This window comes from Asterias amurensis, chromosome 8, assembly GCF_032118995.1.
Source record: "Asterias amurensis chromosome 8, ASM3211899v1".
NCBI classification, from domain to species: domain Eukaryota; kingdom Metazoa; phylum Echinodermata; class Asteroidea; order Forcipulatida; family Asteriidae; genus Asterias; species Asterias amurensis.
In genome coordinates this window covers 12,847,680-12,863,421 of record NC_092655.1, presented here as the reverse complement: position 1 = coordinate 12,863,421, position 15,742 = coordinate 12,847,680, and the positions used below count along the sequence as shown (strand labels likewise).

General features: G+C 36.9%; 1 protein-coding gene across 1 annotated transcript in view; it reads left to right on the top strand.

The window, feature by feature from the left end:
- Window positions 1–15,742, top strand: part of LOC139940616 (uncharacterized) — a 67,340-nt gene that overhangs the window by 26,372 nt on the left and 25,226 nt on the right. Inside the window, exon 3 of the mRNA XM_071936956.1 lies at window positions 7,474–7,560. Coding sequence (XP_071793057.1) covers window positions 7,474–7,560 — 87 coding nt within the window. The remainder of the gene's footprint in view (window positions 1–7,473; window positions 7,561–15,742) is intronic.

Sequence of the window (15,742 nt, the reverse complement as noted above, 5' to 3'; positions counted from 1 at the left end):
AAAATGTTGGTTGAAAAACATTGTTAAAACTTCTTACCTTTAGAATTGGAGTGCCGGGGCAAATAATATTTATGTAAAATGATAAGAATGTGTTAAAACAAATTCCTGTAAATACTGTGCAGTCATCTTGTTGTTTTGAGGAGACGAAGTTACCAAAATCTTCTTTGGGGGGGCAACTTACCCTTGACCAGTTGGGGATCACTTAACATCTCATTGCGTCAAATGGTGACGCACTAACTTACTAAGTAAGGTAAAATCATACTACTGCAGTAGAAAGTTTATTTAGTTGATTTTGAGAAACATTACTTCAACAAATTCTTGTAGATTTTTTGTTTTGTGAGAAAATTTAACCTGGAGGGGTCAATAATGCTTTTTAGGTTCGCTTCACTTTTTCATTTGCCTTTGCTGTTGTTTTGTGGTTTTGTCGTTGGGTTTTTGCGCTGCTATTGAAGACACTTGCATGACATTCACTAAAGAAAGGAAGTCCAAGTCCATGCCAACACACCTCTGAAGTTTCAAGTCCTTGAGAGACAGTTTTATGAATGGGAGTATGGGTTTGCAATAAAGGGCACTCTACTGATTCAGAATAGATTCAACTGATCCTGAACTGGTCAAACCGGTGACGATACTTTTCTAAAAGCCTCTTCAAAAGAACTAATCTTTTTTTGTCAGTGAATACTTGGTGAGTTTTGTGTTATGTTTAGGTAAACTGATAAACTTATTTGTTTAAGATATCAAAGAGATTGCAACAAAAAACAACGTGAATTCAAAAAGTGATCCAGAACTGGTCAAACGACTGTACAACACTCAATTTTTAACGTACCACCTTGGAACGGTTTACAAGGTGCTGAGGCTAGTCTGCAGCCATTCATACCAGGAGATAAACCCCTTCTGCTTCTCAAATTGAATTTTGGGGGATTACAAAAATGATCTCTTTTTCTGCATACAACTTCATGACTTTGAAGAGAAATGATTTTCAAACTGTACTTTTAACCAAATAGGTTTTGATGGCCAATAATTTTAGGAATGGTTACCTAGCGTATACCTTCCCTTTAATGAAATGTACTGGGTTCTTCTAGTTGAATTACATAGGACCTGTCCCATCTGAAGGATGAAGCACTAATGGTCAAGTGTAAGAATAGCATAAGAATTCACAAGTGGAAGATCGGGACGCGAACCAACACTCTATCGATCAGAAACACCAGAGCTTGAGCCCAGTACACTTGACACGTAAACCAAACACTACATGTAACTCAATGTATTTTCCTTTCAAAAATGTTCATAAACATTATGCTCCTAATGGTTATTTTCATAGCTGTAAGCAAACTTCTCAAGAACTCCACTCTGCAAGATAACAAATACCATCCAAATGGGACCCTTTTTGTTGTGGTAATAAGTGGTTGTAGATCATCTGAAGATTTGCTGACAATTTGCACTTAAACATGGGAAAATTTTTTGGTGAATAGGGAAAATGTACTAGAAAATTGTGTAAACGAGGAAAATTGACTGAAAAATTTGGACTAGTTTTTCAAGATTGTAGGCACTGTCAGTTTCCCTAAAAACAGAAACTGGGGTCTTCATCAATTTGTACGTGATATCATCTATTTTAAATGACAGCATTTTAGGAATAAAACAACATTGACCCATCATAGAAAAAGGTGTTTTTTAATCAAATTTTTTAAAGCAATATCTGGGGAGAATCAAATTGTCCTAGTGCCTCACACGTCAATCAGTATTTCAGTTAAGGTAAATCTCCTTTGTTCACACAAAACAACAAGGTTTTAATAATGAGGTGTCTTCCAGCAAGGCAATGACGCAGTTTGATGAGGGGTAGATACAAGTTCGTCTTTCTGGCTGTGTCGTTCTCCAGAGAGATTGTCCGATAGCAGAACCTGCATGAGTGACTTCTATGCTTCTATCATCAGTGATGGTTCTCACACATGGATGCTGCCTTAAATGCTGATTTGATGTCAAACGTCGTTGATTGAATCGCAATTCTTGTTGCTCAGCATCCCCTGGGGTTATTCATATTTTAATGGAAAAGAAACAAACACGTACTTGATCATTGGACTTTAATATTTTTAATAATACTGAAAGTGAGTATTGAACTACATGCATTCATGGGTTGAAAATCCTCTTCAAATCAGCTTGTACATGTATGAGTTATAACAAAAGCACCGATTGTACTTCCAAATTGTATTTTCTTCATTATTTGAAGAACGATGTGCTGTCTGAAAAAATGTGTGAATTATTTTTGCTTAGAAGTGTTTTCAGAAACTGCTAGATACATTGTAGATGTTCTGCATATCATCAAAAAAATTAGATAAGATATAGTGTAGCAAGTGTGTACAAACTGAATATTAAAACAAAAATCATCTTATTGATTGCTGTTAAACTGGTCAGCAATGTAATAATGCTTTGTGATGACGGCATACTAAAGCACAATATGTATTTTCAAAATTGACACTTCTGACATTTTTAAGGTAAACTTTTCCACTTGATTACACATAAGAGAAATTGATTCTGCTTTCAAAGTAGAAAATGCAACTGTTTGCAAATTACATCGCTACTGTTTGCAGTGGAACAGGATACATAATGTCTATTTGCATTTTCTTCTCCTTCAATCATTTCATTTATTGTGGTTGTGAAAGCCAATGACTCTCAGAAAAGTGAACTTATAGACTTTACTAGCCAAGAACCCCATGGAGAGAAGACAAGGAAGGAAGTTTCAATTTTATTATTATAGATGTGGAATGAAAATAATTGAGAATAAAAAAAACCAAAAACAGCATGCATTTGGATAGACTGAAAGAAAACCCAATCCATGTAGTGCCCCCGGTGTGGATTCGAACCGTAGTCCTGGAGGTGGAAGGCAAGGAAAGATACCATTACACCAACCCATTACACTTTGATTCATTGAGTCCATAACTGTAACATCAATAAAATACATGAAATTGCTGTACAGATCCCAAAAAAAGCATGTGTTAATGAAGAACTTCTTTCCCCTAATGTAAACAGTTTGACAGTTTGTGCAAACATGTAAAGATCTGCAAATAGTGGACTACATGCCCATGCAGTGTTGAATCGTGCCTGCTGTAAAAGGAACTTTCCGTCCCTAGCAACCGGTATATGAAGGAGAGATACCATTGGATTATGTACAAGAGCACTCTCCACTGATCTGAAATCTCTTCCATGTTTCGGTTTCATTAACATTGTCGTGCTCATGTCGTAGGCGTAAGATAGATAGATGGATAGATAGCTTTAAAGGAACACGTTGCCTTGGTTTGGCCGAGTTGGTCTTTGAAAAGCGTTTGTAACCGTAATTTTTTATAAAATGCACATGGGGTAGAAAGATGTTGTAAAAGTAGAATACAATGATCCACACAAACATGCCTCGAAATTGCACGGTTTTCCTTTTACATCGTCGACTAACACGGTCGGCCATTTATGGGAGTCAAATTTTTGACTCCCATAAATGGCCGAACGTGTTAGTTCTCACAGTAAAAGGATAACCACGCAATTTCTAGGCAAACTTGTGTGGATCATTGTATTCTACTTTTACAACATCTTTCCAACCATATGCATTTTATAAAAAAGGGTTACAAACGCTTTTTATAGACCAACTCGTCCGATCCAAGGCAATGTGTTCCTTTAAAGGAGCATTACAGAATTGGCTTTGTCTAACAAAACATTTGCTGGCAGTGTAAGCACTTTATGTAATCCACCATAAATATACATAAACTGACAAACCTGTACAAGTTTGAGATTGAACTTCCATCTGGGTCACAAGAACATAATGAAAAACCAATTACACATTTTGCATGAAAGCAATGCAAAAAACTAAATAAATAAAAAGCTCACTGAGGGATGAACTCCAAATGCAAAGTCATATTATTTATTTCTCATCAAATATGACATTTCAGGCAGAAATATTTCTAGGGATGTTTTCTACTATCATCATTCCATCATTATACCGTGTAAGTTTGATGTCAATCTGTGATCTTCGCGAATTTTGTTTCTTACCAATTCTGTAATGTTCCATTAACTTATTGCCCACAAATTTTATTTCCACTGGGAAGTGGGTAAAACTAACAGTATAATTTTTCAAAAAGTTGTAGGCATAAGGTACAACAAACAGTAAAAATTAAACCGAAAATACAAACGTTTGGGAAAAAATAAATAAAAATTTGCTATTTAATTTTATGGCTAAAATCACATTGCAGCCACAAAAAAAGGCTGAAATACATAACATTTACAATATTAAAACACACAAAGCAATGCACTCTTAAAGTTCAGTAAATCTGAGATAACAACAAAAATAACAGAAATGCACACTAGAAAGGACAAACAGAAATGCACACTGGAAAAGACAAAATATGTATGGGCAAAAACAATGAACAACATACATGTAATGCTACATTAAAAACTACCATGAAAAATTAAATTATACAACAACACCTCAGAAGATAACAAGAAACAAAATGAGCGTCGGATAAAAGTACAGGCGACCTGGTGTTGACTATCAAGCTCAGGTTGTACATGTATGCTCAATCAAATCAGAGTGGTATGTTAATGGACATAGACTACAAGCAATGTGTTGATTTGTGCAGCACATGTAGGTGGGACCGGATGTGCAAATGTTTTACGAGTTGAGCCATGAGTCTTGATGATGATGTGCCTTAGTAAACTTGTAATTTTTATGCAACTATAATTTTCAACTTTATATATTTATTTGTATTTATACATAATTTAATCCGCTGTTGGATATCAATAATAAGTATATGTAAAAAAATCTATCAGGTCTTCTCATGGATGTGTCGTTGTAAACAGTACACTACATGTACATGTACACTACATGTATGTTTATACTGTGAAGTTTAATTGGTCGAGAACCAATCACGTGACGTGCAACAAATACGCATGTTACATTTAGCTGTTAAGGCCGAGTTGATGGTCGCGCGATGGTCTGGCGATGGAAATCTTGACGCTCAATCAAAAAAAGACACAGTTTTTAGGCCTCAGTGATGACTATAAACTGTGTCGTGCATCAGGATTTATTGTGCGACTGACTATAAACCGGTGTTTATGCCGTTCTTTCTGATAGAAGTTGATTCATTGAGAAATCATGTCTCTCTGCTTTGCACACAAGCCCTTTTATATTTCCCACTTGTGTAGATCCTTTATTAAAACAACTAACAGCAAAATGTTTTGCTGTTGCTTCAGGCAGTGATTAAACTCAATTCAATTCTGACTGCTTAATGAAATAAATTGTGAGAAATTTGACACTTCGAGTGGGATCATTGGCTGTCAAACTGGAGCATCTTTCATTGTGAGCAAATCATACTACCCAACAAATTTATTTATTTTGAATAATACTTAACAATAATACAAAGTTTGTTGCACAAGAAAAAACATTTTTTGTCAAAGATGAAATTCCAGTCATGCTACCTGTATACTTCACTTAATAACTTTACCATTACAATACGTACTGCATATCAAAATGAAATCGAGTCCATTTACGTTAATGAAATGAAGTGCATAATGTCGGTACCGATTCATAAAAGGTCCCATATCAAAAAAACATGTACAGTTCAACACGTATAGCAAATATCTTTCCTGTCATGCTCACAATATACACAGTCAACTCCTTAGGTAACCCTAGGCAAGCTTCATTCAAGAAAGCCATGGATTTCCTCACACGAGCATGACAAGAGGCAAAATTGGCTCCTGGAGTAATAAACGGCTCCAGAATCTACTTATGTTATAAACCACTTGGGCATGTGTGAGCTGAGAGGAGAACTGAATTTCTTGGCCAGCATTCACTGACACAAAACATGGAGGGTCTGGTGGCTTTATGGATAGGTTCGGCTTCACATTCATTGAATTACAGACGGAGAAAGTAATCGGAGCGTAGAGCAAGGAAACCTTGTAGATGTAGATGCCAGAAGTGTGTAGGATTGTGGAAATAATTTTCCTCTTGAATTGAATAAAATATTTAAAGAGAGAGGGGGAGAGGGGGAGAGAGGGTAGTGGGTGAGAAGCAAGGACAAAAACCGAATCCCAATTGCACATTTACAAGGGAAATTTACTGCATAATTCTGTGCATGGTCTCGCTTGGCACCTATATTAGTAGTAGATTAACTCTGAAAGCCAATGGTATGTTACGTCCAGGATGTTATGTTTAATTTTTACATACACAATTACATTTAGAATTGATGATCTTAAAAATAAAAACACAGAGTGTTTTTAAGTTTGATCTTGACAAATGTTAATCAAAGTCTTCCTGAGGAGTTATGTGTAGCCTTAAAAATTTGCATTCAATTTCCAGCAATGTTTGTCTGTTAGAGTGAAACTGCAGGCTGCCTACATGCAGACAACTCATGTACAATATCTACATGTGTAGATTGTGTGTAAAGTAAATCCTCCACGATGTCACATATCTTAGGATTTTGGAAGGGCATACATTATGTATTCTTTCCAATCCAATGTTTCATTCAATACATGTATAAATCGTCACCATTTTCACAAACAGAAGTATCTGTGCCACAGTCACATTCTGGGAGAAAACTACTGTTTTTCAAAACTGTTTTTATTTAGATAGTTGCTTACAATATTTTCTTTAAAATTTTACTACTGAAATGAAGATGACTTCGTCGTATTTGCAGAACTGTTGATTCATGTTTTGAATCTTGAATGCTTTTTATTTTAAGGGTTAATGAAAAACAAGGCGTGCACGCCAGACACTGTGTACAGACCTGCCTCTAGCAATCGGGCAAGCTCAACATTGACCGTTTGGTCTAGTGGTGAGACATCTGTCTAGTGGGTTCGAATCCCACCCGAGTGATTTTCCTTTGGATTTTTTCACACAGCCCAGAAAAGTACCGAGTATTACAGTGCTTAATACATTATACAGTGCTTAAAACCATTGGACTCTTTCGGTTAACAGTATTGTCCAAAGGCCCATACTTCGTGTATCACAACTTATATATAAAATAACAAACCTGAAAAAATTTAGGCTCAATCGGTCATCTTAGCGGGAGAAAATAACAGGAAAACCCACCCTTATTTCGGCACGTATCGCAGTGTCATGACATGTGTTTAAAATAAATCCCTAATTGTCGATAACGAGAATTGATAATTGTTTTAATGTTTTCTCAAAAAGTAAAGCATTTCATGGATTAATATTTCAAGAGAAGTCTTTCACCTTTACCTTCTGTAAACCCCGTAAATTATTTGTAAATCTGTGAACTTATTTTTTTTTGTTCTGTTCCGAAAGTGTATAATGGCTTTAATGCATGCTGAATATCTGCGTAAAGGTAGTAAGGGTAAATTACATTCTTAATAACCCCGCTGCAAAATTAATATCTGTTCACAATTGTTATTTCAAAAGAAATCCAAACTATTGGAACGAAAATGTTGTAGAAAATTTTGAATAATAGTTTTCGATGTTGCTTCTTTATTTTGTTGCTGCAGGTGTATTTACGGCAGGAGCTAGCCATAATTTGCAGAGTATATCCCGTCAGGTTATTGGTGATGTCGCCCTCAGTCAGTGCAGATCAGGTTTGTTATTTCTGAATGTTTGTCATAGGTTAGCAGAGTGTTTGTGATTCAAACAAGTGAACTTATCAAGGCCCGTCAGCCATTCAACCCAACCTTCCTACTTTCTTCCAAAAGCAATTTATCATGCCTGCCATTGTTTTTGAACAGCACCTTCTTTTCTCTTCAGCATTTGTATTTTGTCCCAAAGAATACAACCTTTAGGAGTTCCCCTGGCCTCTCTCTCCCCTCCTTTGAGTCTTCGAAGAGTTTTTAGAAATTATTCCTTGTGTTGTCCTACAGGCAGGTCCAGGGTGCTTCCTGACTATTAAAGACACTGGACACCTTCGGTAATTTTCAAAGACCAGTCTTCTCACTTGGTGTATCTCAACATACATGTATGCATGAAATAACAAACCTGTGAAAATTTAAGCTTAATTGGTTGTCGAAGAATAATGAAAGAAAAAAACACCCTTGTTGTACAGGTTGTGTGCTTTCAGACCTGATTTCAGGACCTCAAAGTCTAATTCTGAGGTCTCGAAAATCAAATTCATAGAAAAATACTCCTTTCTTGAAAACTCTGTCACTTCAGAGGGAGCCATTTCTCACAATGCTTTTAAACTATCAACAGCTCCCCATTACTTGTATTAACCAAGTAAAGTTTTAGGCTAGTAATTATTTTGAATAACTACCAATAGTGTCCAGTGCCTTTAAAGGCAGTGGACACTGTTGGTAGTCTCTCAAAATAATAACCATCACAAAACCTTTCTTTATTACCAGTAATGGGGAGAGGTTGATAATATAAAACATTGTGAGAAACAGCTCCCTCTGAAGTGACGTAGTTTTCGAGAAAGAAGTAATTTTCCACGAATTTGATTTTGAGACCTCAAGTTGAGACCTCAAGTTTAAAACTTGAGGTCTCAAAATCAAGCTCCAGAAAGCACACAACTTCGTGGGACAAGGGTGTTTTTTTCTTTCATTATTATCTCGCAGCAACTTCTACAACCGATTGAGCTCAAATCTTTACAGGTTTGTTATTTTATGCATATGTTGAGATACACCAAGTGAGAAGACTGGTCTTTGACAATTATCAATAGTGTCCAGTGTCTTTAAGCATTCCTTGTGTTGTCCTACAGGCAGGTCCAGGGCTGCTTCCTGACCATTAACTAATTATTTACCTTGTACATGTACATGTCCACATGTACATCACTCCTAATGATCCCGAACGCCTCCTCATTGGATGAAAAAATGCATACAATTTATCATTCATTACCTCTAGGACAAACAATTATCCCTGGATGTGGATTGTTATGTCTCGCCCCATCCTTGTCTTGAATTGTAAATTGATGGCTTAAGATGTATTCATTAGTCTGTATAGGTGTATAAATACATGTTCATCGATAGAGGCCTACTGCTTACATAATGTACACATTGTACAGTGTGCAAATTTAATAAGGGAATCAATGTGTGGTGAAGAGGTTTTCAACTAGTGCTTTAATCCCAACAAGGCCTGGTTCTTGATAATTTTACCGAGACAAAGTCGAGGTAAATTATCAAGAACCAGAAACTGTCTGGAAGAAACGGTCTTATAAGAATAGGTGCAAGCTCGCATGTCACGCCTATGTTTCAACACTTTTTACTGGTCATAAACAATGGTTTATACACACCCACGTGACGCGCTCTCCACCAATAGGAATAGCGAAACTGTCTGAGGTATTTATGAATATCTATTTAATCGTTGCGACACCCGTTGTTAAAATATAGGGTTCGAACTGCTTCTACCGGGCAGTCTTTGTTTGGTAAGACATCTGCTCTAGTTTGGCAAAAGTTGTGGGTTGGAACACACCTGAATAGTATGCCTGCGATTTTTTCTATTTAATCGTTGCGGTACTCGTTGCTAAAATATAGGATTCAAACTGCTTCTAGCTACCAGGCAATCTTAGTGGTCTAGTTCGTAAGACATCTGCTCTAGATCAGGCAAAAATTGTGGGTTCGGAACCCAACCAAATAATAATACCCGTTGCTAAAATTTAGGATTCAAACTGCTTTTCGCTACCAGGCAATCTTAGTGGTCTATTTGGTAGACATCTGATTCTTCTTGATTGGCAAAAGTTGTGGGTTCGGAACCTACGCTGAATAAAAAGCCTGCGATTTTGTTCACAGAACTTCAAAAAGTACTAAGTATACAGTGATGACAGGGTAAAACCACTGAGATGAAAGGGTGAACCATTATATGTACATGTTGTAGACAATTTTAATGAATGTGTGTCATTATTCATAGTGAAGCTCTTAGCTTCATAAAACTTAAAAACTGATATCCCTTTTTAAAAACCTTGGATTGTGACCTCGAGTCCTTAGTTCACATGGTAATTGTACACACTGTTCAAAGTGAGTCACGATCTGTACTGCTGGTTAGATATAATAGCATGTTAAGAAATCTTATTTAGATCCTTAAATGTATTGACGTCATTCCCCTCCCATCTTAGAGCTAAAACGATTTAAGGAAACTGTGAAAAATGTACATGTACGTGCATCGCACAGGATGAGCCATTGACCAACACTTATTTTGGCCTCTAGCCGAGGGCGCCCTACCCAAATGACATCATGCGTATTTAGGTCTGATGGCAATCATTTTCAGTATTAGAACCATCAGGAACAATTTTGGGTATATAGGCTCCAAGGGGATATATTTTGTTTAGTATTGGGTTATGCAAAAAATAGTAAATGGGTTGATGTTTGGACCCTAGCAGAGTCTTTCTTGAAGCCTAATGGTGGTTTATGGTAATGACTTGCTCTGGGGACTGCGCTCATACAAAAATATTATGTTCTACATGTGTAGCAGGGCTGGAATTTCACACTGGACCGGGCCCAAGGCTTGTAGTTTTAGTGTTGGGCCATTAAATTCATGAATGGACAAGTCCTGAGCAGCCTTGTGTTTTTCAATTGAATAATACGCAAAATCAAGTTATATGAAAATGTTGAATGGCACATTTTCATTCCATTGAGCAATGAAATATGAAATATCAATAGAGTTAAATGAGATAGATCTTTTCTTATACTCTGTATGGGGATCTAATACAGGTCGTGTTCAAATGAAACCAGTTTTAACTTTAAAATGTGTCAGGAAGTTGTTCTCATTTTTAATTCTGGGCTGGCAAAAACTATTCTAGTCCAGTAATTATTTTGAGTAACAAGTCTTGTGGTCTTGTGGTGTCCCCCCCCCAATTCAAGCCTTTGTTAAATGCACTGGTTTGTTTTGTATACATGGCTCAAACATAAAATTAAAAAAAAAGTATTTAAAAACTGGTTAGATTCATTACTCAATGTTTGTTTGAACTCAAGTACGTTAAAGGTTTTACAAAATTTACAAATGTAGATAAGAAATTTTTTGTTTTGAACTCCTTCAAAACCTACTCAACATACCCAAACTAAAAAAAGCGTAAGTGTTTAAATATATCCGTGCAGCAGAATGTAATCTTAAAGGAACACGTTGCCTTGGATCGGTCGAGTTGGTCTTTGAAAAGCGTTTGTAACCGTTTTTAATAAAATGCATATGGGTAGAAAGATGTTGTAAAAGTAGAATACAATGATCCACACAAACATGCCTCGAAATTGCGTGGTTTTCCTTTTACCTTGTCGACTAACACGTCGGCCATTTATGGGGGTCAAAATTTTGACTCCCATAAATGGCCGACCATGTTAGTTCGCACAGTAGAAGGAAAACCACGCAATTTCGAGGCAAACTTGTGTGGATCATTGTATTCTACTTTTACAACATCTGTCCAACCATATACATTTTATAAAAAACGGTTACAAACGCTTTTGTTTTGACCGACTCGTCCGATCCAAGGCAACGTGTTCCTTTAAAGCTTGTTGAGAATTGGGATAGCACTGGTCAGGCCATTGGTTAGGCTTTTTTTATAAGTTAATACAAATATTGGCGGCACACAGATAAATGTGGTTTGATGTGGTTTGATGTGGTTTGACCCTGGGCAAAATTTCTTTAATGACACAAAAAAAAACATATTTGAAATAACTTGAAGGGAAAATCTTCAGTGTACTGTGATGATATCATTTATCAGTGAAAGTTGTATTAAGGCAGTCACTGAAAGTACACACCTTCATGTTCGTGTACTTTTTTTGAGATACCGCTATCTATTTGTAGTTATTTTTATCGATTCTGACTATGGTTGAAACAGATAATGAAACGTTGACATGTACTTGAACATTTTGTGCGAGCAAAGCTATCTTTTGGTAACAACCTTCAAGATACATGTAGCCGAGCTTACATACATACATGTAGGGTTGAGTGTGCGCATCAGACGTGGATATTTTTCTATTTATGGTTTTAGCCGTGGTACATCTCTCGGTGTACTTTTGAGTCACCATACTTGTTCATTTGTACAGGGCTCAAATTTGTTGGGGTGATCAACAGGACTGTAGGGCATTTATTTTACAAGAAAATGAGTTGGAACATGACCAAACGAAGATCTATCTCATTTGTCAGGCTACTCCAATACTCCAAAGAGTTAAAAGATTATACGTGTACCAGATTTATTGTCAACATTTTTCTCCAAGAAACTACAAACGAGGTTCTAATAACAATAATAATAATAATAGTAGTAAGGAAAACTTATATTGCGCATGTATCCACCTAGTAAGGTGCTCAAAGCGCATGAAAAGAAGAAAACAGAAACAAATCAACAGAGGGAAGAGGGAACATCAGGAAAACAAAAGAAATAAACTACTGAAAAGCTGTTTGAAACAAATGAAATTTCAATTTGTCTTTCAAAGTGTCCATGGTGCCACTATCGTGAATGTGTTTTGGCAACTAATTCCATAGTTCTACTGTTTATTGGTCAGTTTGAAAACACAAAACCACCGGGCTTGTCGAGTCAGGTCTGCAATCTAGTGTTTTGAGCCCTGGGCCCAACTTCATAGAGCTGCTTAAGCAAAAAAATTGCTTAAGCAAAAACGTCATTGCTTAGTAAAATCAGATTACCGGCCAAGACTACACTCAATTGTAATGCTAAGTAAACAACAGCTTAATACTAGTCATAAGCAATGTATATGGCAGGAAATTTTGGCCAGTTACATGTGTTAAATAAGCGAGCTATTTTCATGCTTAAGCAAATTTTTTGCTTAAGCAGCTCTATGAAATTGGCCCCAGATGTATACAGTAAAATGAATAAGATCAATCCATTCTTTAATTCTCATTTTAAAATGATGGCCAGCACCCTGACTGGCTCTGGGAGCTCATCATTTAGGGTTTACCTCATACTTGGATCATTTGCTATTCATGGTTGGAGCCATATGGACATCTGGTTGTATTTTTGAGTCACCACACTTGCTATTTCATCCAATGTGGGCCTACATGTAGTAAAAATTATTAGGTTCAATCCATTTTTCAAATTCTCATTTCCAACTTTCTGCCAACACCCTGTAGTTGAAAGCTCATCATGTACATTGACACAGTGAATGTTCCTGCTCAGAGTGTTGTGGCCGAGCGGTTAAGAGCACCGAATTCAAACTCTGGTAATTCTGATCAGCAGAGTGTGGGTTCGAATCCCCAGCCGTGACACTTGTGTCCTTAAGCAAGACACATAACCATTGCTTCGTCCTTTGGATGGGACGTAAAGCCGTTGGTCCCATGTGTTGTGTAAATGCATGTAAAAGAACCCAGTGCACTTATCGAAAGAGAAGGGGTTTGCCCCGGTGTTCCTGGCTGGATTGGCAGCATATTGCGCCATGCACCTTGTAAACCATTACATGGTGCTTAAGGATTAGGTCTTATATCTCAAAATTCGCCCCACTCCTTGCAGTAATAATACCTGGCGCTTTGTATCTTTTGGCAAAAGGCGCGTTATAAATACGGTTATTATTTATTATTATTATTTAGCTGGCCTAAGAGACATCATTTACATGTAGTGTATTTATCTCAGAATTGGATCGTTTTTTATTTATGGTTCTTTCATCATTTTTACTAGTTGTGAGATTATTAAAGCCATTGGACACTTTCGGTAAACAGTATTGTCCAAGGCCCACACTTCATGTATCACAACTTAGCCTATATATAAAATAACAAACCTGTGAAAATTTAGGCTCTATCGTTCATCGGAGTCGGGAGAAAATAGTGGTAAAACCCACCCTTGTTTCTGCACGTTTCGCCGTGTCATGACATGTGTTTAAAATAAATCCGTAATTCTCGATATTGAGTATTGATATTGTTTTAATGTTTTCTCAAAAAGTAAAGCATTTCATGGAACAATATTTCAAGAGAAGTCTTTCACCATTACCTTCTGTAAACCCTGACAGTTATTTGTAAATCTGTGAACTTTTTTTTTGTTTTTCTTGACCGAAAGTGTCCAATGGCTTTAAGATCGATCCATTTTTATCATTTCCAAATTCCTGCCGACACCCTGTCGTTCAGAGCTCATCACGTATTAAATTGAAGCAGTGAAGGTTCCTGCTTGGAAAAGGAGAGCTGGCCTAGAAGACATCATTAAGTCTATATCTCAGAATTGGATTGTCTGCTATTTATGGTTCTTTTATCATTTTTACATGTAATAAAATTATTCGGATCAATCCATTTTTCAATTCTCATTTCCAAATTCCTGCCAACACCCTGTCGTTTAGCGCTCATCATGTATGAAATTGAAGCAGTGATGTTCCTGCTGGGAGAGGGAGCTGGCCATGGAGACAGAGCTCGCCAAGGAGAGACAGCTTCTTGAGGCATCTGTTGAGATGATAAAACCTACCTTTGTCGGTAGATCACAAGATAGCAATGAGCAGATGCAACCCTCTTAATCAATTAGCCGCACGACTGCATGTACTTAGCTGTACTCAATACAAGCCAGCTGCAATTACATAACATTGATTTCTCCTACTCTGCGTCTCTCTCTCGGACCTTGGAGGTAGAAGTGTGACTAGAGATCCTCTAATATATCTGACCCTGACTATTGTTATTGCTCGTCGTCTTGGATGTGTACGAGGCTCACTTGATTTGTATCTTGGTATTAATTAGACACCCGTTGTTGATTGGAGTCGTTGAGAGCTGTTTTCAGAATGAGTGGACGTGTTAGCTGAAGTGTGATGTACAGTGTAATAATATAATAATAATACAAAGCATTTATTGAGTGCTCTGTTGAGGAGAATGATCGGCTTGTACAAATGTAGTAACAAATCTACACTTCTCTTCTCTTTTTCCCCAAAACTTTGTACTTTGTCAAACGAAATTTGGCCACATTTATCCCTATTTTGCAAAATTTATAGGCACATTATAGTCCTTGCAACATTGTGGAGTACAATGCTTTGATCAGTTTACAATTATGTTTTTACTTAAAGGCAGTGGACACTATTGGTAATTGTCAAAGGCTAGCCTTCAGAGTTGGTGTATCTCAACATACGCATAAAATAACTACCCTGTGAAAATTTGTTGACTAGAGTGAGTGAGTCTCTGCGCATCGCTGAACAGTAGTCAACCACGGGTCGACTTCGAACTTGCGAACTTGCTCATACGTAGTTGCCAACTACAGCTATGGTACAATGTTATAAAACCCGAGTTGTTGTAATTCTTCTCAGAATCGCTCAGAATTTTTTTCCCCAAAAGTAACTTGAATGGCACTGGCTCTATTTTTGTCATTCTCACAATTTGTTCAACTGTATATTTTGACAATCTCAAGCCTTCTTGAATTTTGAACAGGAAACTGCAAAGGCATCCTTGGTTTCCTCTTAAAAATAAATGAGTAAAACAGAATTACTCATCCATGAAGAAATTGAGACATTTTCACAATCTATAAATACCTAAGTGCTATCCAAAAATAGGAGTATTATTTTTGACATGTTTCTTTAACAAGATGCCTTCTAATTTGCTAATTTGGACTCATTAGCCACAATGGCTGACTTCCAACAGCTTCTTGAAACTTTCACACCTCTTGGAGACTCATGTACGTTTTCCTTACATTGTGGGAATTGGGTATAAACAGACACTGTCAAAAGCTGACAGCACGTGTACATGGCGTAGTAATGCTGGGATGGAGCTGAAACCCTACACATCTGTCAAAAAGAAAGAGAAACATTGTATTTTGTAGATTTTCCTAACTACATGCAAAACATTGCAAAAAGAAATCTGCTCTGTTTAAAACTCATATACACATGTTACAGTTTAATAGATGGAAGTTTTAGTTTCACCGGGGATGTTACCCAT